Source organism: Synchiropus splendidus, chromosome 7, assembly GCF_027744825.2.
Source record: "Synchiropus splendidus isolate RoL2022-P1 chromosome 7, RoL_Sspl_1.0, whole genome shotgun sequence".
NCBI lineage: Eukaryota > Metazoa > Chordata > Actinopteri > Syngnathiformes > Callionymidae > Synchiropus > Synchiropus splendidus.
The window spans coordinates 11346798-11374738 of NC_071340.1; the positions used below are offsets into that span (position 1 = coordinate 11346798).

At 42.1% G+C, this 27941-nt stretch overlaps 1 protein-coding gene across 12 annotated transcripts in view; it reads left to right on the plus strand.

Moving 5' to 3' along the window:
• pde4d (phosphodiesterase 4D, cAMP-specific) overlaps nt 1-27941 on the plus strand; it is a 182484-nt gene that overhangs the window by 125953 nt on the left and 28590 nt on the right. Inside the window, exon 1 of one of the 12 annotated variants that reach the window (XM_053869804.1) lies at nt 12779-13709. The exons of 10 other annotated variants lie outside the window; for them this stretch is intronic. In XM_053869804.1, the coding sequence (XP_053725779.1) occupies nt 13618-13709 (92 nt within the window). In that variant the 5' untranslated portion in view covers nt 12779-13617. Of the gene's footprint in view, nt 1-12778; nt 13710-24749; nt 25186-27941 lie in introns of those variants that run through there. One more of the 12 variants, XM_053869806.1, reaches the window with a different exon arrangement.

The following is a 27941-nucleotide window of genomic DNA, read 5'->3' on the forward strand; positions in this document are numbered from 1 at the left end:
CAATGCGTCATTCTGCGACTTGCAGAAGCCTAGGAGCTCCCCTCTGGTATCTCCCATGCTGCTTTTATCTCTTATGTAACGCTGCTTTTCTCACACGTTTGCCCTTTTTCCCTCCCTCCCTCTCATCTCTCTTCATCCCTCTTTACTTTTTCGGTGGAGTTTTTGTGTGTGTGTGTGTGTATTTGTGCAGAGCGTTGCACATTTTGAAGCCCCTGTGCGAGTTGTGTCTGAGTGGGATTTAGGGGGGAGCGTTTGTGCTGATGCGGGGCTCAAAAATGTGAGAGGTGTTTGCAGGGTATTTTCCTCTTTCCCTGATTTGGTTTCAATCCTTGCCTTCGGTCTCTGAGCTGTTGCTTTCCTTTCGTTGTCATTTTTTCTTTCAAGGCGTTAAAGCGTTCCACTCGAGTGTGAAGAATTCTGAGGAGCAAAAAGAGCAATTCTCTTCCACCCAACATTAATGAAGATTATACACGCAGCTGACGTTCGCGCCACTGTGGAGTCAAATGCAGTGAGAGAGCGCATTCATACGTTGTTCTGAGAATGAGGAGCGTTGTGCAGCAGTGTGCTCCTGCAGTTCAAGTCAAGAATAAAGCCATGCACCATCCTCAGATGAGCGTTCAACAGCAAAGGGCAATTTCATTATGTCTTGCTCATGCTCTCACCTTTCACTTGAGGTCAATCAATCATTCAATCCTCCTATATTCAGCACTTTTATCCCCAATATCAAATCGTCTCTTGTTCAGTTATATGCTCTGTCGTGTTCTGTTTATCGGAGGCATCAGACTGCAGGGCCAACTTACAATGACTGGCTTCCTGTATTGGCATGACATTCAGAAATGAAGTCGGCTGTCTTCACTCTAACATAACGCTGTGGCACGATTTCAATTGCCCTCAATGTTGTGGCCAGTCATTCATGGCACTAAGGTTTTAAAAAATACAAATATGTCTGGGTTATTTTAAGACTTATGACAAACACAGGCATGATGAGGGCTATTTTTACAGTTACTATGGCAACATGTTGGATGCTGGCAAACTATTGCATTTGTTTTGGAGATTAGTAGTTACTGTCAGGAGGCTATTTCCTGAAGAATCTTTTTCAGAATCCAGTCATCAATCGTCATGAATCGATACACCTTTTTTTTTTTGTTGAAAGAATCACATTTTTGTTTTGTGTTTTTCATTGACAGATGCATGTATTAGGTTGCAACCTTCCGTAGCTGTTTGTTTCACAAGACCTGCCTCAGTTACCGGGTGTGTATTTATACACACATTTGCCAGTTGCTGTATGTGTCTGCGATAATTTTAATGTCTCTTTTTTTGCACCCGATTCGCCTTTGAAAGTGATGCTTTTCAAAAACCCCAGTCAAAGTGGAGATATTTAAAAACTCTGGTTACATTTTTGCATATGAATGGTGCACAATGGATGAACGGAAGGCAGTGATGTGACAGTATCTGATTGAATATGAATGAGTATTATTTGGATATTATTATCGGATACTGTGTAATGTAGTGATTTGCAGTGGAAAAAAAATGCATAAGAAAGACACACCATCCACGAGCTGGTTTCCGTTGGAATCATGGGAATGTCATCTAACCACTAAGCTGCACAACTAAGTTGTGTGTGAATGCATAGGTGTGCGTGGGATTTGAAAGTTTGTTTTGATCGATGCAAAAATGCGGCTGCCAAACTATCTGCAGCTGCGAATGTTGATCCGCAGGATCTGATCTCATTTGGCAGCAGCTGAACGCTGCCACCTGTCTTTATCCCCGATGAATCCCTATTTGACATCATCCACAGAGGTGTCCTCGTGTGACTCCGTGCCAGAGCTCCCCACTGAAAACAGGTTTCTACACGTTATGGCCATCAGAGTATGGTGTTATGAGTTCTTTGAGTTTCTTTAATGCTATACGGAGTGAACGCCTCGCTTGGATAATGACTGTAAAAGCCAGCCTGCAAATGAAGTGTCCACAGATATAAACATTCGATTGCGCCCACATCTTACATCAGTGATATTCCACTCCGTTTGTCTGCACAATACTCTGAGCTCAGTCAACACTATCACTCACAGCTTTGTCACATTATCATAGAGAGGTATTCATCATCCGGATTAGTTGTCTGCATTTGAAAGTGGCTGCTGCTGGGGTTTGAGGGTAGGAGGGTTTGCACTATCCTCACACTGATATCACATCAGTACATCATGAGTCTGACATGGGTCGCCGACTGAGTTCAGCTCGCAGGTTTACTTTGGTGATGTGTAATGACAGTAAAAGTCAACTCTGTTCTGTCAGCCTTTTTGTTTACTAGTCCATTCAGTTCATTCTTCTTTCCAGTCTTGAGTCAAATACAATTTGGCCCTGTGTATTGTAGCACGGCAGGATTCAGTGTGCACACCATTGGGTGGGACTCATTCAGCTGTGTGGGAGTCACACTCCCTCGGTGTAGTTGGATATATAAATCCAATGACATCTTCTTGTTTATTTTTTGAATTACCCCCTGCACATAGATGGAACAGACATTATTGGCGCTCCCCGACTTAATTGTTGAAGCTGTGCGTCCATGTATCTCGAAGAGTGTCATTTCATCGGACGTCCTCCACCCCAACACCCGCAGTTCAATTGTAAAAAACGTAATCAACGTCATATTTTGGAGTCCGAAAACACCCTATAATCTTGAATTACTGACCTCACATTTGTAAAACGAAACGTGGGAAAGTGGTGGAAGCCCATCCAGATTTTACAAAGCGATAGTTTATGAGTTCGCCTGGAGGATTAACACTCCCACAACCACTTTAGAGCCGAGTCTGAACCTGGTGAACTTCACCAAAGCGTTAGTAAACACCATCTGTGTGTGTGAAGGGAAGTGAAGAAAGAGCCCACGATCACTCGTGGTATATCATCATCTCATATACTCATCATCTCAAACAGAGGTCTGTTGTTCAATTGAGCTTACACAAACATTATGACCACCTACTGCTACACAGGTTCTTCTTTTGCTGCCAGCTTTAGTAGGTCTGTTGTATTTGTGTTGTAGAGTGTGAGTTGGACAGCTTTGTTCAGTGTTGGCTGATTAAGGGACACATACATCATCATGCATATGCATCATACAGGTCATAATGTTACGGCTGTCTGACTGACTAGGATATATCGTGTGACATATATTCCATTGAGATTTTCAGTTTGTCGTTTTTATTATTCTAGGGTTTCCACATTCTGTGTCAGTCACATGAAAAGAGACTGAACTTGTGTCTAGCTCTACATCAAGAGTCAAAGTGTGAAATTGCTTCAAGAGAAAATTTGATTTGACAAAAATGTTTTTCACTACCGTATGAACCTACTAATGCAATGTGTCTGATTTTTTTTTTACTCTGATCATGTGATGTGTGCTACACCTACGTGTTACACTTGTAACACCTGCGTAAGTGCGTAACATGCAGGTGTTGTTAGGCCTCTCCATCAGAAAGTCTGCTTCACCTTTCCAAGTCGGAATTGGTTTTGGCTGAGGAAGTGCCTCTGTGTCTCGGTCACCTTCAACTGTGAACCTTTTCAGGTTCCATATCGTTGAAATTATACATGAGAAATCATTCTCACAATAGTTTTCTGTGGATTGTGCGGAACACATTTTAACAGTGCTCATTCTGCTGACTGACAGTCTAAATGTATAGTAAATTGCTTCTTGTTATTTAAAATCATGATAGAAGCGGATACAGTGTTCTGAAGTAGTGATTATCCCGAAGTGTATGATTTATTTTTTGAGACCATAAACTCATCAATATTCCATTCATTTATTGTTTTGCCGCACCTACTTATTTTCTGGTGTGTAACAAGACTAAAACAGTAACATTAAACGTTGGTCATATCATGTCAAATTAAAGCCTCAAGAGTTTCAGGTGTCTAATTCACATAAAAAAATACTATTAGGTCTCATTTGGCTGCCTGTGTCCAGCTTGGGGTCCTCACAGGGCCACATATTACTGCTGTCTGTGTTGGTCAGGTGTCTGGTAAAGGGATACTCTCTCCACCACAGAGGTCTCAGCAGCCCAACAATTTCCATTTGTCAGAGGTGAGGTGTGGAAGAAAAGCATCAGAAGGTTTGTCTTTTAAATGTCGCTGTTACCGTGACAACAGACGGCTGTGGTTTTTCTGTCGCTGTCTCCCCGTCAGCCGGAGCCATTGTCCAGTCAACAACTGATGCAAAGCAAAAACCAACAAGGCTCTGTGGGAAAGAATCAAGACAGCAACTTGTGAAATTTTGGTGTGCGCTCAGATGATAATATGCCGTTGCTCATTCTGAGGGGATAATGTATTTTAATTTCCGTGAGAGAGTCACCCATAAAACTGCCCTTCGTGTCCTGAGTGCACAGTATAATAACGTGTTCCCTCTGGATAATTAACTTGTGGGTGAAAAAGGCTCCAGGATTATTTTTCAGGGCGTCGCCACCATTCAGCCCGGACACATGGTCCTGGAAAAGTTGAAATGGAGTCCCCATTAATTCAGTTTTAGCTGTATCTCTCTTTGTTCCCCTCTCCAGTTGGGGGGTTATTTTTGCCTTTGGATTCAAGGGATGTATTTTTCAATCAAGTATTTATAATGTTTTAGATTCAGATATTAGGAATGGCTTTGATGGATGTTGATGGTGTAACAAGTGCAACTGCAGATACTAAATAATTTCACCACCTGCCCACGGAGCACGTTTTAACTTATAAAATATTTTGAAATAGAGAAAATATTTCTAGGCTTTAAAATGTTTCTTTTACTTATAGAATAGCATAAATCAAACAACAGTGCGTTCAACAAAATACTTTAAAAAGACAGTGTGTCGATAAAAAAAAAACTATACATTTTGAACAATTTTGGGTAGAATTGGAAAATTACAAGGCTGAGTAAGTGGAAAAGTAGTTCAGAACAGTATTGCACAAAGTGAGAGACGAGCTGTTGTGACATCACTGGAGGTAGATTCTTTCAGTCACAATTACTGTCGAATACACCTGAAAACGCTCCTCAGTTCTAGTATCAGAGGAAAAATGCTGAACCGTCGCATGACAGCGAGATGTTCTAATGGTGCCAGTGAGCATGTAAGCCTGTGCCTCTAACCAAAAGATGAAGACCGTCTTTAGAAATAGGTGAAGCAAGTTTAAAGAATGGAGACCAGGCGCTACCATCACTGTTTCGCTGCTTTGCAGGATTGTTTCGCCCTGAAAGTTTGCATCCAACGTGTTTTGAAACTGACTGCAACTACCCATGGTTTTCAAAGGTAAACAAACGGCAAGCAATGATACCAACCTTTCAAAAGACCTGAGAAGCTATCAAAAACAGATGCTAGAAGCTGTCAATACTCGCCAGTAAAAGCCCCTTCTGAAGAGAGTGTTACGTTACATTTACATTACCGTTCAGTTGCTGCTGTGGTCTGTCCCTCTCTGACCCATTCACACACTTCATCCTTTCACAATAGTCTGAGTCACTGTTTCCAAGTCCTCTGTTTTCATGAACCTTCTGCTGTTAGTGCGCAAGCCTCTGGTGTTTGGTACTGCCAGTGACGTCACAAGATGGCGGCGTTTGACCCACTTCCTCGTCAGAATCACAGTGCATTTTATGGTGCTACATGGAATTAATAGTCAATTTTATGTCATTAAAAACATGCACATTCATTCTAAACAATTGATGAACTAATGCTCACACAAACTAATGGCCTGCAGGCCACATCCTGTCCGGAGAATAGGAGTGTGCGGACCAGACATGATATCCAATGAGCAACTACTGTATTAATGGTGTGATGGTGAAAACACTGCCACTACTCATAGTAGTGTCCAATAATGCAGTGCAACTTCACATTGCTAATGTTATCAAGTATAAATACAATTATTTTAAAAAGTTGATAGTTCATGATGTCGCATATTTTGTAACTATAGAAACTTGATGCGACAAATGTTATCTCGACTTTGTACGTCAAATCGAAAAAGGAAATTTGGGTTTTTTTCTCAGATGGATAAAATGTGTGAACACGCTCTCATGTGAGTTTTTGTGAGACTGATGATAAAATCGTTTTATATATTTTTGCCGTTTTTGCTACTTCTAATTCCCACATCCACTTTTGTCTTTTATCACTGTGCATATAAAGTCGAATATGAGCCCATTATGAAAGTATTTGAAAGGGCGTGTGCCGTTCCGAGCGGTGGTTTCCTCCAGGGTTTGCAGACAGAAAGTCCAATGCTGAGCCATTTTCGTAGGAAGATAATTTTACAGGCTGCCAGCCTCCCCGCAACCTGCAATTACTTTAACAGTTTAATGTCACACAAGTCCCCCACTGCGCTCCTTCCGTTATAATTTATTCTCTGCGAGGAAATGGAAGGAAAAATGATCAGTTCACTGTTTACGTAGGGTTTATGTTCAAATAGTGCATCTCATTCCGTTACGCGCGCTAAAAATAAACCGGCAGTGTTGCTCCGTACGTTGACGTGTGGAGCCGCCTCTAATTGAGGTGTCACGGGAGGCCGTGCTGGGGTCGTACCATTCCCCAAAGGAATCACTAATCGCACTTAGAAAGACACCACGTCCATCCAGTGCAGTGATTAAAGCTCAAACCAGTCAGACAGTGCAGCGGGAACCAGCTGAGCGCATTGGCTGCAAGAGTGACACAACGGTGGTGCAATGCAGGAAAAGTCTATTTTTGGAGGGGTTGAGCAACAGAGCTGACACAATGGCTCGGAGTGGAGGCGTTTGTGTATTGGCTGGGATCGGTATCTATGAAGACAAACAAACGTTTATTTAGATCACTTGCAGAAGCTGCGCTGTCCCAGTCGCTTTTCTTTGACACACACCATTTATTGCGAAACAAATTACATTTCTTTTATTGTACCTGCAGTCACAACATTTGCATGTACATTAAGCCACATCCTGTCCAACACAAGGAGCAGCGTCTCCTCTGGTGATGAAGTGGGGTGACAAACAGACGGAACAGTGAGGTAGTAATTGAATGACACCTATTTGTATTGAACCGGCACACACTGCTGTTTTCTTGTGACCTATGGCTTGCACTGGCTTGTTGCATTATGGCCGGCGATGTTGTTACCAAGTCACATACGTGAGGCTGCAATGAGTGTGGTGAATGTGGTGTTATTGCTCATTTCACTGTGCCTCAGCGTTGCTAGACACAACCACTATAGTTTTGACGACTCAGGAATGTTGCTATGTTGGTGGCCTAGTGGTTGAGAGTTGCCCTCCCCCACAGCAGGCGCGGAGACCCCTTCATGACACTTGTTTTCTGAAGCCAACAGCAATCTTGACACATTGAAGTTGTTTTATTGATTTGATGGTATGTGGTACATGGTGTTGGAGCGCTTTTGCACTTCCTGCTTTCACATCTTGTGTCCAAGCCCAGATCGGTGCCTGAAACACGTACTCTTGCCGTTATAACCTGCGTCTCTCTGTCAAAACATCCAGTAATTTTACACTAACAAATTTGAATTACTTATGAGATTCAGGTCACATGATCAGTTCTATACAGCTCACCCTGCCACTGTATTTTGGGTGGCCATTTCACAACACCAAAAAAGGAGGACACTGATCGGTATGTAAGGAAGTAAAGTATGCGCAATTGCAACACAACAGATTTTATTTTTTATTTTTTTGCATGGAAGACAATTTTATCAATGCTATATCTTAAAATATGACAAAAAAAACAGGAAAAAATATTCCTCAAAAGACCATAGTATTTGTATTTGCTCAGTATACTAGTGTCATATTCAAAGACATTTGGTTCACAACAACTGGCAAACACTGAATTTCTCAGACAGTCCTGATTCAGTCTCTTGGGGACGTGTCTTTGTGCTTTGTGTGCTGACTGGTGATGCTTGACTGCATGATAAACTTCACAACGCTCCGCAGCGGATATTTTGTCATCTTCAGGTGATATGCTGTTCAAGAATGCAGTACACGTGCAAGTAATCTTTGCTGCTTACAGCGATAAATGACCATTCTTTTGACCTTTTGACCTTGAAATGAGGTCTGTCTCTTTGGCTTTTGCTAACGTACTTGTGGTGGGATAGTAGCGTGGTGCCATGTCACCAGGCGCTAGCACAAGTAATCGTATCGACGTCACTTTCGGCCATTCGTACTTTTTAGCCAGCGAGTGAACAGGCTCAGAAATGAAATAATATACTGTGTTTTTAGCCATAGTTAAACTTTGTACGGTGACATTATGCCTCTGTGGAATGCACATTTGTACTTTTCTTTTGCAAGTGATAATGTTGTTTGAAGGTGTATCAAAACTAGGTTTGGAACTGAGGTGCTGCGTCGAAAAAAAATGTGTTGATAAAATTGCAAGTATGTGAGAGACCAGAAATGCAGTTTTTTTTTCTTCCCTTAGTGACTATTTGCACAATAATTATTTTCCTAGTTCCCTTTCCTGAGTGAAGGTAACAATTGTTCGGACATTTGTTTTTCTTCCTTTTAACAACAAAACTCACAGTGTAATAACTTGGCTAATTGTGTGCCAGATTTTGTTTGTGACCCCGCCCCACGCCTTCATTCACACTCCAGATAGCTCCTTTGCTAAAACATTTTTACAGTGAGATCACACATATTTGGTGCAAAGTAAAAAGAAGCATGGCTTTGAACAAGTGTGCGCTAAGTTGCAAAGGATCTTTATGATTGCAGAAGGTACTGGGACAGCGCATACCTCCGCCCAGCTGCTCACTTCCTTGCACACATTTGTTACTTTTTGTCACCACAGTGATGTGAAAGTGGATTTGTATTGGTGATTTGGTAGCGTGTTTTGCTTTAAGTCAGTTCTCTGGGCTCATAATGTCTAAATCCAAACTAATCTGCATGACACACCAATATCAATTCACTTTGGAGACTTTCCAAGTACTCTTAATGTATTGTTTAAAAATGTTAATCTGTTGTGAAGTGCGTCTGTTTACAAATAAACAAATGAATGAACGAACCTGCCAATCAGAGTGGTGGGGCTAGTGAGTCAACGTCTGAGACTCAGTTCAGAGTGGCTGATCAGTTCAAATGCTTTGGGGAGTCACTGATGGTCAACTGGGTCTGTCTCTCTGGGAGCTGGAGATGAGGAAGCCATACTTCTGTGCATTCCAGCTATTCCAGCTGTCATCTCAAATATCGCTTTGCTGTTACATACTGCAATGCAGGATATTTTTTTGTCACCTTTCGTTGGCATCACCCATGGTCCTATTTACACTGTGTGTCATCACAGCCATTATGGAAATTTCAAGAATCATGAAACATACTGCACTGACATCTGTCAGAACTTGCAGGCGTTCATGTAAGTTTCTTTCTTTGCTTCTTCGGCCTGCATCCTTTTATCCCTCAAACTACTTTTTTGTCAAATAAAATATGAGCCAGCACATTGAAGACCAACTTTGTTCATAAATGTAATAGTTTTGCAGCTCTCCTCAGGGACTTCGATGACTTAACTAAAGTCTAGATGTACAGTAATTATAACAGAACACTTTCAGAGCTGTCACTGTTTCATGCCTCGACTGTTATAGATTAATGAAATGTTGACGCATAAATCCTGGCGTCAGCCTCAGCAAATGAATTTCCCTCATGAAAAGGTCAAAGCGGATTGACTGTCCTCAGCGCCCCCTCGACTCTGGGATTTAGTGGACACCAGATCCATTTTTCAGTATCTTCATTTTTAAAAACGATATAAACTGGTCTCAGAAAAGTGAATCTTGTGAATGAACTAAATTGGATTTTAAGGAGTGGTTTGATTCGAGACGTCTTCTAACCATGTACTTTTTTACTCTCCTTCCATTGTACAATTGTATGATCTGTGCCCCCATTAAAAGTGTGAATCTAATTACGAATCTCTCATTGGATGGGGAATGAGTTAACCTTTGCAGAAATGCCACAGCAGAACCATCTGTGAATGGCAAGAAGGACAAACGGGCCCGAGGCATTTCCACGGTGACACACACAGTGATGGACAGCCAGCCGCCTCAATGGCACAAAAAAACAACACCCAGAGCATTTTTTTTTTTCAATCAATCTCTGGATCAGTCCATGTTTGGTGGCTAACTCAGTGAAATTTAGCTGCCACCAAGTGTAGCATTGTCTGTTTAAACAGCGTAGCCAGAACAATAGCACCGGCCCTGACATGCCTGTCGCAATGGCTCAGTAATTTGACTGAAGAGGTTGTGTATTTGCTGTTGTCAGGACTATTGATCAGGAGATCGATGGACAAAAGTTCTCTGCTAATGACAAATCAATGTGCACTCCTTCCGTCCTGTAATCTGACCCTTTCCTTCTGATGTCCAGTGAAAGAGGTCCATGCCAGACTGCTGATGCGATGCAAAGAGGCGTGCTAATTGAAACCTAAGGAGCGTGGTACTCTCAGTTGTCAGATGTTAACACTGCAACAGCTGGATTCTGTACTTCATACAATGCAACTCATGGCGTTTCCTGATCCACAAAGTTTGGCTTTTTGCTCGGTATCCATCTCATCTGTTGTTAGTTAAATCGGTTAGAATCCTGAAAAAGTTAGGGTGTTATTTGCTCACTACAAAGTTCAACAGATTCATGTCTACCCAGCATGGTACTGATAAGTGATGCGATCTCCCCTGGTTGCCATCTGGCTTGAGCTGACCACGGGACTTGGGTGGGTCCTGTCTCTGTGGAGTTGGTATGGCTTTTTCCCACACGCCAAAAACATGCGAGTGGTGACCCTAAATTGTCCACATTGTGAGAGTGTGTGTGATGTCCGGGCTACACTGGCCACCTGTCCTGCCTCTCGCTAAAGATGACAACGTGCCACTGCAGAAGCGGCTACACAACAAGAAAAGACGTCACTGATTTTACAAACATCATCACCTGATAAGGAAGAGGGTCAGCCTGTGTATTAAGCAGAGTGAGAGGAGCTGCATGTCCAGGTTAGGTGAGGTCAGTGTGAAAAGAATAACAACGAAGTGAGTGAAGTGTTCTATGTTGTTCGAAGGCAATGGTGAAGTATTTGTTTTTCACCAGCAAAATATAAACCACCACTGTTTTATCTTAATAATATACGAATAGTTACAAAGTTTGATGAACAATGAGACATTTGAATGTTTTGTAGTTGTTTAGCTTTATATATTTAAACGTTTCTTTCTTCATACCTTTAAATCTATCATCAACCATTTCGTAGAAAAACGTCTTCCTCCCATCTTCCTAATACTCATCACGTGTCAATTGTATCATCCCTTTGTTCGTTCTTTCTTTGTTTCCCATCTCCTCTCCTGTCGATGCGCTGGATGAGTCGTGACAGCTCACCAGCATGGAGGAGTTCTGGGGACAACAGTCCCCAAAGCGGCGGTTGGCATTACGCAACAGGACACACATACACTCAGGGCCATACAGTGGATGGGCTATTTTTAGATCTGTCGCCGGCATCCATTTGTAGCGGCAACACTCAAACGTGGCCAAAATCGGAGAGGTGCTACCTTTTGAGGAATTAAAATTGCAGTCAAGCAAATCTCGAACACATTTTTAAAATTCCCAGAGAGCTTCTTTTCACTCGATCGACTTGACAAGCTGTTGCTGGAGGTGCATGTGGACTGGTGGTTTGGCTTCTGGCTAAATGTGAGCGGCTGCTGACGTGTGCAGGGGCAGGATGTGTGTAAGAAGCAAACGCTAGATCCTGTTTTTCAGACCGCTGCAACTGGAGCTTAGGCTCCATTTTAATGTAATCCAAAACACACTGCAAGCAACCACCTTGACTCACGACGTCCTTGCAAACATCATGTCAACAGAAGTGTGTAAAGCTCCCTCACATGTGATGCCATCCACGCGCTCTTGATAACTCCCAGGCTTGCTGCGACATGCCTTGTTATCTTGATACATCTGAAGTTTGGTCTGATGTTGTGAGAAGAAAAAGATGCTTTGTGTTCCTGCCACAGAAGATTTATGAATATCATTTGAAAGAATGTCGCAGCAACTATGGATATTTAGTGGGGTAAATCTGAGAAGAGTGAGACATGAACTCACTCACTCACTATATATATATATATATATATATATATATATATATATATATATATATATATATATATATATATATATATATATATATATATATATATATATATAGAGAACACAAAGAAAAAATGTATAGAAAAAAGGTCATGGTCATACTGTTGTCTTAGGTGATGGTTTGTGTGGTGTTAACTCAATTATTATTTGCTTGTATTAGCACACTACAAACTATAGGATTGACATGGATTAGTCAGTTTGAAGGTGCCCAACCCATGGCCTGCAGGCTCATCCAGCCTGTGGGTAATTAAATATGGCCACCCACATACTTAAATGTTATTAGTGGGAGAGCTGTAAAAAACGTTATCACTGCAGTTCCCATGCTGTAGTGCGGCAGTTCAAGCTCTTAAAGCAGTTGAAAGAGCCTGAGGTCTGAGTCAAACTTTTTCCCTTGATAAAACGCACAAGTCAGATAAGTGCATCACAGCCTGCAGATGAAGACGAGCCATAGCTGCCTTTAATATGTCTGTTAAAACTGGCAACAATTGCATGAGCAAAGCATTTAGCTGTCATATGTTTTTGTGTTAAATGTTTTTTTGCATTTGTGATATCGTGTCTGGCAGAATTGCTGAATCATCAAGTCATTGGTTTCGCGTGTTCAATGGTTATTGGATGCTTGCCAAGTTTTTCCTCCTCCCTGTTTACAGGACTGTTCATGCAGTAACGTAGTCTCACGCAAAAGGGCTCTTTAAGTTCATTTATTCATGTTTTTTTTTTTTTTTTTTTTTTTACAATCCAGTATTTTCCGTTGCAAAACATAATAATGCCGGAGAACAGTCCCTTCTCCAGGAAGTCATTATTTATCTACGTTTGCGTCACCAGCCTTCTCATGAATAGCTGCCCTTATAAACGCCACATGTACATGTGCAGACGTGTTCTGTGAATGAAGTGCGGCAGTAAGAGGATCAATAGCTTTAGCTGGCTCCCTGCTGAAAGAACAGGCACACCTCTCACTCAGGGTCAGGACATCCCACTGACGGGAGCACACAGGGAGGAGGCAGAGTGACGAGGGAGGAAGGGCAGGGAGAGAAGAGGCTCTCTGTGTTTTTGTGACTTCATTTGGGAGGTTGAGAAAGGGCAGAGCGCTGCTAAAGATGCAAAGCAAGTGAGACGGAGGATGAAAGCAGGAGAGTGTGCGCCTAACATGCGGCGTCACACCGATGTGACCGTCATTAGCTGTCAGGAAAAAGGAATGTTTTCCGCAGGAATGACTCTGTGAACCGGCTCACCATGTGGATGTGGGACAGTAATTTCCAAACCTTTGCTGGAAGAATCCCACGGAAAAAAGCAGGAGCAGCTGGAGAACTGAGACGGTCCTGCTTGAGGACTGCTGGTGTGCCGGTGCTGCTGACGCCCTGAAATTTTGGCTTTTTTTTTTTTAAATATACTTTACTTTTTTATCATCTGAACTCAATGGATTATACGGTGCCTATTTCAGGTTCTGAATTCCTGTGACTTTGGAAGTTTCATTGGCAGAGAACTCCAGAATGGGACACTACTCTTTGCACTGTGATCGGAGGGTATTGTCTTCTTTCCATTTGAGATAAATTTCCCTAAAAGGTTGTGGGGCTTAGTCCTGAGACGACCTCATGATGAAGCCGGGACAGTACCCCGGCGTCCACAGAGAAAAATCCATGATGCACCTCAGCAACTTTCCCTTTAGAAGACATTCCTGGATATGGTGAGTGTTGCAGCTCGTGCTGATATTTGCTCATGAGTTGTAGAAAGGATACGTGAACCAGCACATGTGCCTGTTGAAGTGTGTGGTCGCCAGGCTTGGGCTAACCCAGTGCACTTTCCTCGGCTCACATGTGTTCAGGGGAGTTAATTGTTAAACGCGCCAGACGCTTCCTGTCATTTTCTCCGGCACTAACCGCTCGAGTGGACGCGTAAACAACGAATACAGCGAGCATTCTCACCAAAGAGCTGTTTTGAAATGAGCTTCATTGTGGGCTCTTGTTTTGATTAGTCATACACTGGCTGGGTGTCTTTTGGGAATAGACGTCTCACAGCTACATCCTTAACTGGGAGGGACACCAAGGACTCAGTGATGTCATCAGAGAGGGCGGTTGGGATGCCAACAGTACAAATAGTTGCTGTAATATTTCCAGTGTGCTCACTTGTCCGATTTATTTGAAGGATCATCAGACCATTGTTCCGCCGTTTTACTTTGGGGTAGTTGTGCAGGTTAACTCCAGCTTTACCCCTTGTTCATCTTTCAACATACACAAATGAGTGGAATGAATCTTAAATGTGTGATAAATTTGATAAAAATGTGCAAAACTCTGCAAGCTGTTATTTACTTATGTATTTTTGTCCCATCCGTGTAAACGTGATACTTGGCAGTTGAGGGCATTAGAAAGTACATACCAGCTAACCTTGAAGGTACTGGGACAGCGCATACTTTTGACTTGCCTTTCATTTCCACCCATGCTGATATTCTTTTTTAACTGCAATGAGCTTAGAAGGCTTACAAGTACCAGCGTTTTATGAGTAATAGCTTCATGTTTATGATGGTTTTCTGACCTTTCACACCTATGAGACAAGAAAACAATCCATATGTGGTTTCTGGAGATTGCTGCCTTTCTTTTCTTTCTCATTTTCACCAAAGAATTACATTTGTATCCTGATGAAAAAGTTTTTAAAAGTCATACCATAAAGGACAATTATCAACTGTAAATGTCAACAGTGGGAATTAAGCACGCTGTTCTCCACAAACATCCATTTAGCAACCTTTTAAAAGTAAAAGCTTCTCTTAGCCCAAGGAACTGTACCTGGTGATCGCTGTTTTTCCATTTTAGTCATGAATTTTGATGTTGAATGTGGTCACCAGGAGGGGGAAACAGTGGGGCATTTTTAGGTCATTCTGCATGTAAGTGCAGAGCTTGCTAAAAGCCTGGTTGTGACTTGGCAAAGGCAACAAGCACCACCTGATGTTATGATTTTTTTAGCTTGAAGTTTAATAGTAAATGCATTTTATCACCATTGTTAAAAGGAATTGAATCAGTCAGTGAGTGTGTAGTCTGATATGTTGTGTGACAAGTTGTGTGTACATGAGTGTGCGAGTGTCGTCATGCATGTCCTCTTCGGAAAAGGTTAGACACCTCTGGCTGAAAAAGCAGTCACTGAAAAGTCATTGTACGTCAGTAAACAGTGGCTATTTAAACGCTGACACATCGTGATGTGTTTGCGCACAGCCTTACAAGCGCACACTAACTGAACACATTCAAATGAAACGCTAACTAGCCTGTTAATTAGTAATTTCCGTTACAATCTATGATCAGAGTACAAACTGAACAAGCAGGCTGCAGTTCACCGAGCTGCTGTCAGCTCACCTCGCTTTCCATTCACAAATTTGACCACATGTTGAGATGTAGCTTTAACTGTCATTAGATCCAACCCAGTTTTCTGTTCATAAGTGAGTGTTTGATGTCACATAATATTGTGTTTCTGGATTAGCAATGGGAGAAAAAAAACAGAAGTCAGCAGCCAAATCTTCATGGTTGTCAGAGTCAGACGTTGAATCTCTAAGAAAGAGAGATGAGCTTGTCAGACTCCGGGCGAGGATTTGGCTTCCCGTGCTGCACCATCAAAGTGTATGTTGGTGTGTGCATTTTTGAGTGTGTGCGCGTCCAGACAGGCTGTTAGAACGACGTGTATTATTCATTGGACCTTGATAATGGACCGTTCTACTCCTTCCTGTGTTAGACCCCGGGGTGTACCAGCAGCTTGTGGAGATTACGTAACAGCAGTGTTCGTGAAAACTAGTTATTTGCATGACAAATGTATTTTTTAATCATTTGAATACAGGTTTGTGTTGGGAAGCCATTTGCATTGCCTGCAATTACAGGATATATGAATATATTGTCATGCAAATGTACAGCTGTGACGTCAGAACATATACTGTAGTAGTAATACTATTATAGCGGTAATATTGTGCACTTGGGCAAAAACAACAATAATGTTTTGGCTGGTTTTATTCTTTTGTGCTTCTTATTTTATATAAAAAATAACACGGATGGACGACAAACCTTTGACTCTGAAAACCTTCTGTGGTATCAGTGTTTCCTTAAGACATTGATATTATCTGCGTTTCTTAACCATAAAGCGTGATTCACACACGGTGCTCTGATTCCAATTTTTGGACATACAAGCTTGTTGGAGCAGGAGGGGGATGAAATGTGTGGAGTAAAGCTGCTGTGTCAAAGAGACCAGCGACGACGAAGGCTGGATGCTGCTATTTTTAGAACTCGGGGATAGAAGACGTTGAGTGCGTGCACCAACCTTCTCCCTCGGCCTCCGTCCAAAACACAGTCAGGTATCCACTGTTATTAATAAACGCTTTAATAGGGGATATTTAGCGATACATGTTTAAAGGCAGCGTGTTTTTTTGTGGCATTTTCACCTGTGTGAAACTTAATAACAGCGGGAACCGTTATCTCACGCCCTCATACACCTACTCTTCTCTGACGTTTAGTTCCCGCATGTAGATTGTTTTGTCACTCCAAGCTAAAGGAATTGGACACTATGTTGGAGGTGAACGTGAGCCCCTGCTCACCTGCAGCATCAGCTTTCCACCAGCACATCATAGCTGTGTAATTCCGATGTGCTCAGCTATACGTTGTTTGTTCCCACCCTCTGGTGAATGGACGGCATCAAAAGCATGCCGCAAGAGTTACGGACGGACGGACGAGAAGAAGAGACACTTGCTTTATTCACCTTCATCCATGACTGACAGGGCTTCTACATTATGAACTAGAATAGTGTGCAAAAAAACATTTTGTTGTTTCATTATTGCCCTTTTACCCAAAACCTGAAAAAAGACGCCACAGCTCAAACTAGCTAGATCAGTTGTACTGTAAACATTCTATATGTAGATCCCTCATATTCATTTTAGGGTTCATCGACCACCATAGGGTGTGTATAAAAGAAAAGGGAAGTAAAATTAAAGCACTTAATTCAAATCTCGTCCGCACTAAACAACAATGACCTGCTACAGAGACTGAATATGACACCGTATGGGTAATGTCTTAACCCTAACCCTCAGACCCAGTGTGTTCATGTGGCTTGAGAAAATGATGGTTACTCACGTAACCCAGGTTCAATGAATATGAACCTGGCGGGAGCAGGGGAGAGTTATACGTGGTGGGCGGTGCCTTCCTGGGCGGAGAGCCAATCGATCGAAGACTCAGGCCGAGGCCAGCGCCTCGATGTGGATCAACCAATAGCGAAGGCTGTTAGAGGGCGGAGCACATATGAAATAGAAGCTCAATTCAGCTTCTTCCATCTTTCAATTATTAACCAGACCTCGGGCTCAACTCTTTTTAGACTCATCACTTCTCCCCTGCTCCAGTTCTTAAATCACGTGACTCCCCGTATAGTAACATTTTTTTTTTTAAGTTAACAGGAAAGCATTTCAAATGTATTCAGTTGAGCTCAGAGCGAAGCAAACATTTAATATTTTCAGAGAACATTTTAAATTAGTACAGGGACATATGTGATTTACGTGAATGGCCAAGCTCCTAAATACGTTCAGAAATGGAAAGAGCACATCAAGGTCAGAACAAACATCTACATTCTCCAAAACGCCAATGAACGCACCATGAAAACACTTATAAACACTTACAATAACACTTAATAACTGGGGTATGAAGAGGCGAGCAGTGCACCGCACAACCTCCGAGTAACAGGAGGAAAAACCTTCAACAGAACTCAGTGCATCCAACTCTCGCCTAATGGAATCAATTTGTTCCTGTGACGTGAAGAGAACAAATATTTTAATCAGAACAGGCCACGTTGACATGTATTGTCTTCACTACAAGACGAAAGACCTTTCAAATTACACACTTAAACAAGGAAATGTACATCAAAAATGAAGATGTCTGCATCTTTCTGCAAGCTTGACAGTGAGTGCTGACTTATGAACAATGTACTGTGATTCACCTCTTTCTTTCTGTTCTTTCTGCGTCGGAAAAGAAGAGGATGTATGACTTTTCAAATGTAATTAATGTATGAATAAAATCACAGATTCTTGACCCCAAATCTCCAATGAAGCCACAGAATTCAGCATTTTATGTTAATGAACACCGCACTGGGTGCGTGCAAGTGTGTGATTTCTTTAATCTGTTGTTACTCCGGCTGTCTCACGAGGACGGACTGTGTCAAATTGATTATGAAGTTACTTGAGCGCAACAGACTCGCGCTCGCTGATATTTTAGGAGACTCACACGTTAATGTACCGCACCAGAACACTCCGCTGTTCCACCTTCTCTCTGTCAGAGGAATTAGCTGCTCTTTTGAATTGCAAAATGTTCATTATTTAACAACTGGTTCTCCGGCCTGTCAAACACACACGCACACACACGTTTATATTTCTATCCTTGTGGGTACAAATGGCTGAACTTAACCAGTACCTAAACCTAACTTACATTCATGATCCAGTTTTTTTGTTTCAATCTTCAAATTGAGGCTTTACCTAAAGAGCTAACGGTCCCCACAAGGATGCGTGTTTTCAACAATTGGTCCCCACAAATATAACTGTACAAGGCCACACACAGCATGTCTCTCTTTTCTCAAGGTTCTTGTCGCCAGCCTTCCGTTTGCTTTGTCATTCTCAGTCACACGTTACTGCCCTTGTGTTCTTCATCCTGCAACTCATTTCAACCACACAGTCATACAAACAGTTCTAAATAAACACACCACAACTGCATGAAAGCATCTGTGTTTCATGCACCATTTGATGGGCGTCATCCTCAGCACTCTGGTGGGTTTTTAACAAGGTTGAGAGAGTGTTTTCAAAATGTTGCCGATCAACTGATCACACTTGCGTGACACAAAAACTGAGGGAATAAAAACCTAAACTACCGTGACTGTGAGTCAGCTGCGACCTCTAGTACATACTGTATGAATTGAGAGGTTTTTGCTCCAAAAACTTGTTGTGCTTGTCACTGGAATGGACGACTTAAAATTGTGTCTCATAAAAAATACATTTGTTTGATTTAACCTTATACATACATGCTGAAGTGTCAGCGATCCAAAACATACAACCCCGTCTTGCAGAATGACAAAAAAAAGAAATGTCCACAATCTAACAGCTCTATATTTTAATCTAAATGTATTTTGGATTTGTATTTACAGACACTGGATGTTAATATAAGTGACTGTCTCTGGGTGTCTTTTAGCCGACAGCTGAGCACCGGTGCACAATGACTGAATGGAAAGTCAAAGACTAGGGAGAACAAAAGCCAAGTCTTTGTTTTACGAGCTGCTGTTTTCATCAGGTGTGGCTGCGTGACACCACACTTACGTAACCGCCTGCTGGAGTAAATATAAAACAAAGAGTCGTGGTGCCGCACAAAGCGCCCCGGGCTACTTTTACATCACGTCTTTTTTTTTTTCTTTGACATCCGTGGCATTTCTATACAATGCATCTGACATGTCTCTTGGTAGCCGTCCACAGCAGCTGCTACAGCTGCCTTTCAGTCTAGTCTCTGCAATGAGGACAGATATATCGCTCACAAAATATTGTGAAAGTAAGAAGAATTGGACTGTGCCGTAGGTTCTTCTGCGGGCTCATCACAAGTCCAAAATTGAACCTCCTAACGCACCCGGTAGTGTTGGGGTTGTGTAAGAATCCTATTCTGCCAGCTTCCTCCCACAGCTAAAAACATGCTGATCCATGACTTTCGTTGTGCGTGTGTCTAAATTCCCGTGTAATAGACTGGCAACCTGACCCGATTTCCCCAGTACTTTTGCCCAAGATGTAACTAATAAGCAATAGAAACTCAATGGAAAAATCCTAGTGCTCCTACTCTTGCTGAAATTTGAACACACTGGAACCAACCGCTCTCCAGCAGATGTTAGCTGAAGACCTATTAAACTATTCTCTGGTTTTACAATCTCCTCTTAATAACAAAATTGCAATACAATTCGACCCACAACAGCTGGCTGCTTTGATCAACAAACGTGCCACTGACCCTCTTGTGTCAAATGAAGAAGAAATTCAAGAGAATGACTATTCGCCCTGCGGTGCGCTTGTTTAGCGCAGTAAAACGCTTGTGCGTCACAACCTCCGGTTCCAGATGTTATCCAGTTTCCTGCCAAAAACAATGGCGCTGGCTATGATAATGGGCAAACATCTCTTTCACAGTTGTGACCGCTGACATTTGATTTTTGGTGTTTATTAGCAAAATGTCTATGTATATCTGGGCCTCAGTGGGAGCCCTTGATTCTCCTGGGCCGCCTGCTTCCATGCGCGGGATCTCACACACGTTATGGGAATATCTCTCATTAGTGGGAAAGCGTGATGATGACGTGGTTGATGTCAGGTGGGGATTGTGGCTGAGATGATGGAGATTAGGATTGCCTTGATGACGACAGTATGTATGAGGAGCTATAGAAAGAGATTAGGGAGACTTAGCTGCGCACAGGGAGTCCCCTCACGCACTCACATGTGTGTGCATAGATTTTTGCTCATTTTTGTAGGCGTCCAGGCCAAGTGCATACTTTAGTGGAGACAATTATTCAAATAACTTGACTTTATTATATTTTTCAGGAAGGCTAATGCTCCCACTGCAGGGTTTTATTCGTGAGGCCAGCAAAATAACACAGGAACTGACTTTCATTATTCCATACACACTTGCGCCTATGAGCAAAACATTACCACTATCTAGGTTTCTCAACCCAGCTTCATACAAATCCCAGTCCATTCATCTTGAAATTGTTTTATTTATTTATTTAACAATTTACGGTTTCGCTGCAGGAACTGGAGGAAAAGTAGCCTTTTCTATATTCTATAATCTCCTTCAAGCAAGCACACTGCTTCCTGTTCCACCAGCACATAACTCTTTCAGAATAAGAGCTCTTTGCTTTTTCTGCGCTTTTCTAAAACCTATCATCAAAGCAAAAGAGCAACTTATGTTGTGTTAGCAAGCTAGCTTGAGTCATACTGTGATGCTCATCAAGGTTGCGTATGACTAATGTCTGCTTTGTGGCGTCGTCACACCAAGAGGTTTGGGATTCATTCAGATGTGTTTTATTTTCTGTCTCAGCGTCTTGAGCTATTTGAGAAAATATGTCTTATTATTATTATGGGGACATGGTTCTCTGGTCTTGCTTCACCATGCCTTGCTCAAGGGAGCCATCTATGGCATCAAAGTATATGTATCGGCTTAATCTTAATGTATTGTTATTTTAGATTTTTTTTTTTCTGGAACATATTTTTATGTGTATTGAAAGTGTAAATACTCACCAAGACACAGTGCAACAACATAGCAGTTGTAAGAAGGGCCTCTCATCTACTTACACCCCACGTAAACACACTGACAACAGAAGATGGCTACGGACGCTGTTGTCTATGTGTGTGTGTGTGTGTGTGTGCTGGATTACCTGCGAGGACACCCGCTGCCCGGGCATCCCCTCTTACAAAATCACCCACGTGCTGACACACACTCTTCAAACTTGTGTGTGAACATGCGGCCTGAGCGCTCGGAACACTCTCGCCGCTCTGGTGATGTCATCAAGGGTTTAATAAGGGATTAGTCTGACATCACTGGGACGACAGCCAACTTAAACCTATTAGCTTCACCATGTGCTTTTACTGCACTACGTCTGGCACTGAGTGCATCCATGTGTGATGTTGAAGAGCTCTCTGTCCGCTTACTCACTTCGGTGCCCGCCCATCCTCCCTTCATTCATCCTTGCTGTCCATCAAAACTGGAGCCGTAACATTCATTTTTTTTTTTTTTTTTTTAATGAAGCTTCAAGCCTGGTCATTGTAGGATACTATTTTCACAGCTATAATCCTGGTTATGCTTCCTGACTTCATCTTTTGTTTTCCAGGAGTAAACAGTAAACACTTCCTAAACCTCATATCTCTTGAGTTTGCTGGACAAGAATAGCCAAGTGTCAGGTGCTACTGGATATGAGCCTCTCCAACATTTCATCTGAACGGCTGCAAAACATGTGAAGGAGCCGTCTGTGTGGTTTGCAGCCTAGGATTAAGTCGTCTGTCGCAGGCAAGAACGAATGTAGTCGTCGCCTATTTGGTTCCTAATTACCTTGTAATTCACTTATAGCCTTTATTACTGCTTCACTTCCTGCCCCATGAACTTCTCCATTCTTCAGCCTCTTGCACTCTCACTGTCCTTCTCCCGGTTTCCACGTCTGCCCGTGCGTCCTTAGCAACTGATTGCCGATTGGCTGTCAAAGCCTACCTGTCCCTTCATTCTGCTAGGTCGCCATGGCAACCGCACGCTAAACATGAAGGATAACATGCATGGAGGAAGTGCTGAGGCGAACCAATCGCACCCCCAAACACTGAACAGATGTTTACATGATGCCCGAGAGACCATAAATTCAATCCCCAAAGGAAGCAGTTGTCCAAATAATTGATCTTAATATTTCATTCGTCAACGGCACCGTGGGTGTTGTTGCCATGGCGATAATTCTGCATCTGCCAAGAATTGTATTCTTCCTCCTGTCTATCTGTCACTGCTTTATTTTCTGAAGCGGTTAGCGCTGAGGAAGCTGCTTCCTTGATGGGCCCTCGCTGTTCTCGCCATGTGCTCCTTTATCTCCCGACAGAGCTCCTCATGCAGCGCGACAACTGAACAAGCCGCCATTGTCACGGCGGTATCTCCTAATTTCTCACTGTCCACGTCAGTGTTTATCTCCAGAGAGGAAACTGTGCAAGAAATGTCATTGCAGCTTGTGGGCTTGTCATTCAGTTAGTTTCTATTATATAGCAAATATTTTTTTTTTTATCTGTAACTGGGCTGACTTGAATGTGAGTGGCTGTCACATTGTTGGCCATGTCACTCTCATGGATTTATTTGCAATCTTACTCAACATAACTTCAGCTGTGAGGTGCTTCGCAGCATGTTGTTACTGAGCATAATGCTACAACAGAGAGCACTGTTTTTTGGACACAAGGTGTGCGACCCTGAGTAATCCCTCTCATGTCCTTGTTTATCTCTTAGCACTGAGAACCTACAATGGTTTGGGAACAGGAGTTCAATGAATGGATTGATATTACTTGTTATAGTGCTGGATTTTTAAATAAATTCCCCTAATTCCAAATGAGTTAATGACATGAGGTGCTGGGGTGGAGGCGTGCTGCGGGTTGTTTCTCACCCTGAGGTCGCTGACCCTTTCACAAAGCCGCTATTTGCCGTGCTACACTTTGATATGATCAACTCCTGCACTGTGACAGAGGTTCAGCTGCTTACGTCACTCATCCGTGCGTCAAAGTTGTGTTGCTGTTTGATGCTCAAAAGCAGTCAAGCGGAGGCCAGCATGACCATGAAGAAACGTATGAAACTTTGAATAATAGCCATATAATTGATGCGTCTCACTCACACAGTTCCCTGTAAATAAGCAAACAAAATATTCACTGCTGTTACGATGAGACCACAAGCTTATATTGACATAAATGTCTTCTCTCTTCGGCCTGATTCATCCTACAACTAAACCTATGCTTGTTTGTGTAGAATTTCATGTCGGCTACTATGTTGGTGTACATTAATTTACAATCTCAAAAAAGCAGCTGAAAAAAAGGAATTGATTACTGACTTATTTCCTTTTGCGCTGCAATTGGCAAATGAAATCTGTATTAGAGTTATTTATTTGGGGAGTATAAAAAGCAAGTGTAAAAGCAAGCTGCTTTCATGAGGAGAAAAATATGCAGTTATTTGATCCAAGGCTGAGATTTAATGGCACTGAATCCCTGAGACGCCTAATGACGTCAGCAGTGATGTCACCTGCTGTCTTGCCACAGCTTGTCGCTGCGACTGACAGTGTGGCAACACACCGCAAGGAACTTGTGCGTGACAGATGCGCAAGATCGATTTGTCTCTGTGTGTGCCAGAGAGATATGTGGTGCGCACACCATGATGGAAGTCTGATGTGTTCTGCATGATGCGGCTCTGAACGTCCGCCGGGGAGTCGCTGTGTTGAGGAGAAAGCGACTTTCCTCTGAGACAGAGGAGCTCAACTGAAAGATCCACAGCTGCCCCCTGCTGCCTGCTCAGAGCAGCCTTCTGCTTTACCTTTTTTTTATTCTAATTGTTGAGTTCATTACGTATGATGTTCAGTTTTTTATCAACCATAAACCCTCACCTCGATACCCTGCGTTCTTTCTTAGCGCGGACCCCTTTGTGATTCATGTGTTGTAGTTTGGCTCCTCCTATTGGTTAAAAGAAGGAATAGCACTTTTCAATTCCGAGTTGAAAATCATCCCGTAATGAAGAAGTAAAATGACTTTTTGTCTCTCCTTAATGTTTCAATTCAAATTTTAAAACAGCTATTAATACTTACTTTCATTTAAGTTAGTCTGTCTATTTAAATTTGAGTCGATACATTTTATGCCATAATAATAATAATAATAACAACAACAATAGCAGTAGTCATAATAATAATAATTGGTATTATTATAGTTTAGTTGTTCTTATCAATTTGACGACTTATTTCTGTCATAAGTAATTCTGAGTCGTTAAGTTTGGGTCTGTACATTTTATACAATAATAATCATAATCATAATCATAATAATAATACTTGTTTCATTATTTCTATCAATTTGAAGAATAAATTTACAAAGGTGGGTCTATACTTACATATATATTTTATATATTTTTTTAATTTTATACAATAAAAACAAGTGTCATTATTATTGTCAATATGAAGAATTTTGTTTTAGACAATTATTGTTTTATCACTTCATTCATCATGTTATCACTGGCAAGGGTAGGACTTATACTTACTGTGTGTGATTGATGATTCCTCAATAAGCAGTTACACTGCAGTTCAGTAATAAGTTGAGTGTACTAAAATCCCGACTGGCAGTTTTGCTGAAGTAAATTATTCTCTCTCATGTAAATCGCCTCTGCTCCTCCTACTGCATCTCTCACTCAGCTTTTACTCAGTCCAGGTCACACCCATCTCATCTCCCACCCACCTGCTCCCCTCCACCTCTCTGTCAGACTCAAAGCGCCATCCAACTGACCCCTTCTCCTTTCCTTTCGGACTCCAACCATGAGTTTGCCTGTCAACTCTGAGTACCTGTCCTTGGAGAGGATCGCTCGCTACCGCCATGCCTGCTCCAACGGCTCGCCGTACGCCACCAACAAGCCCATCGACATCAAGCCTCGTGGCAGGAGAGGGTAACCAATGAAGGGAGGGATGCTAGTGCCAGTCAACTGTTAATATCGCCTGTCTGTTGTTGTTGAGTGTATGTTATTACCTAGGTAAATGTACACTGTCTCGCAAGCGTGTGTTCTTCTTATCAGAGCACGAGCTGATAAATAACTCCAGCAGGGCTACATGGCAAACTGTCGGTTGCTGTGTAGCCACTTGTTGTTACCTGGAGTTGTTGTCGTCCGCTTTACAGTGCTGCCTGTTTGTGTAACTCTGCACCAGATCTTTGTTGTGGTGCTCAAAGAAAACATGATTTGGAAGCCAAGTCAGTGATAAAGGCTTCAGGTGGAGCGGTTCAGCCGCTAACAAGGAGAGCGCTAGCAATAATAAGAGCACTTTCCATCTATTACTGCTCTCACTGACAATTTCAAGACCGTGTTAGCTCAATCGCCTGTAATTCTCCAACAAACATGCACTCAGTGACCACAATCAAGAGCCATTTTTTTTGCCTCCGATTGTGAGAGAACACGGAGTTCAGTTGTGTAACTGGAATAGCATCTGAATATGAAGCGGAGCTAATGGCTTGTTGTGTTTGTAGACATGTAGATATGGACGCAGCCTTGTCAATAACCGCGCTGCAGCCATCTGTGCCGCGGCTGCTCTTCTTTGGCTAAGTGCTATTTATATCTTTTCTGCACCATATAGCACAACCTTCTGAGAACGCTCCTCCAATGTCCAAGCACAATCAATAATTATGTCGATTAGGTGGCTTAATATAACGTTTTGGATTGTACAGGTTTCACTTACAAAGGCCTGTCGCTAGAGGGCGGTGTTAGCGCTAACATCTCTGCAACGCTCTATCTACACAATTGGAGGTTCTTTTTCCTCTCATCTCTAAGAGGAGGGAGGTGTTATCCAACTAAATCTACTGTTTTCGGGGAACATTGCTAGTGGTTGCATTTTAAAAAGTGGCTGGTAAATAGCAGAAATTATAATAACAATTATTCAGAAAAAGAACTTTGTTGAGGATGTAGTCTAAAAATTAGGAAGTTAAGGGAGTTTACCTTGAAAGGAGAAATGTGATCAAAAAGAGTACAAATTTGAAATAAAATCATAAATATGTGGCCATACATAAACAATTATGCTTGACGTTCCACTGACCTCATGAGAGATGGATCAACATGGCTTCTTCTTGAAGTCGAGATATCATGAATATTATCATAATAATATTATATTATTATTATCATTATTATTAGAGGTTTAGTAAAAGCAATATGTCTGGCAACACACATTTGAAGTGAAAAAAAGCTTTTCTGTTAAGTCATTTAGATATGACTTGATCGAATTTTTAAAATATTTAGGTCGATTTTTAAAGGATATAAGTTTCTTCGACTTCAGACTCCACGCCGCCTGCATCTCCCCCACCGCCCTTGTGTCTTCAAGTCTTTTATTTTACTCGACTTGGGTAGTTTTCAGTCAGATAGTGAGAATTCCCAGTTTTCCTTAGGAAAGCTCAACTTTCACATTGTTTCGTCTGAACTTCCCGGAATGTGCTGACGATTGTAATCGGATTAGTCTGCCCCTCTGACAAGGCTAGAAACCATATCACCCTGACTGACTGTGAAAGTGAGATTTGTGTCACTATGACTCAATTAAATGGCTGTTTGAGCAGACAAGAAATGATGTTTTTTGACACAGTTGAGCTGCAGTTTTTCCCCAGCGTCCTTGACGTATGCACCTGTTCCTTTTGTTGCCTGTAGAGGTCTTGACATAACTGCAGACACTTTAACATAAACGGGAAACCTATTTTGTTCATGGAGGTGTGGACAGTTCAATTTTGGAACTTACTGGTGAGGGAGAAACACTTAGTTCTCTATACCTCCCCATTGTCATTGCTTAAGCAAACAAACACATGTGACAATGCAGTGTTAGTTTTGAGTTTTCCTCCCCTTCGTTTCCTTCAAATGTTTGAGGTCAGGTCATTGGGGGTAACAGTCAGAAACCGAGAAAGCGCTTTCACATGATAAGCGGTGTAAAATGGTGAAAATGTTTTCAAATATCCAGTGACCTAGTTGAGTTATTACAAAGGCTCACAAGAGGAAGCTTGAAGTATATAGTGATTCTCAAACCCTTCACGCAATGAATGAGTGCAAGAATCGGTGTGTCTTCAGATGAAAGTTAGAAGCCCACCGTTCACGTCAGTCTCACAAACCAAGGACATCAGGTTTTGTTTTGGCGAACAGCATGCTCTAGCTTCCGCTCTCTAGTGATTTATATGCTTATGAGAACACATCTGCATAACACAACAAGCTAAAGATTAGCCACCAAAAGCCTCTTCATACCAAGTCTATAAAAATCGTTGGCATTCTACGTCTATCGAGAGTGACGTGTGGTGACACTAGGGCTAAACCTTCAGATCAATACACTCGGCAACCTGACCCTCTCTAATGTTGTTACACTGTACATGTGTTTACAACATGTAAAAGCTTTCGCCGTCACCTGAGAGAAGCTGGTGCTTCAAATCCACTCGTGTGCTCACGTGTTGTCTGTTTATATAATTTCAGCTGCAGATATCGAGGCTGTCTGTTTTCCCCATGACAGCATGAATTTGTAATTTTCTGAGAAGACTCAGTGACCGGCATGACCGCCGTACTGACGCCACAATGAGCAATTTATTCTTCCACAATAGAGCCGCAGATGGATGTCCGTCTATTGAACGCATGGACAAAAGAGAGCCCTCCTCTTGCTGATGTCACCGCTGCTTACTTCTGCGCAGAGGTTT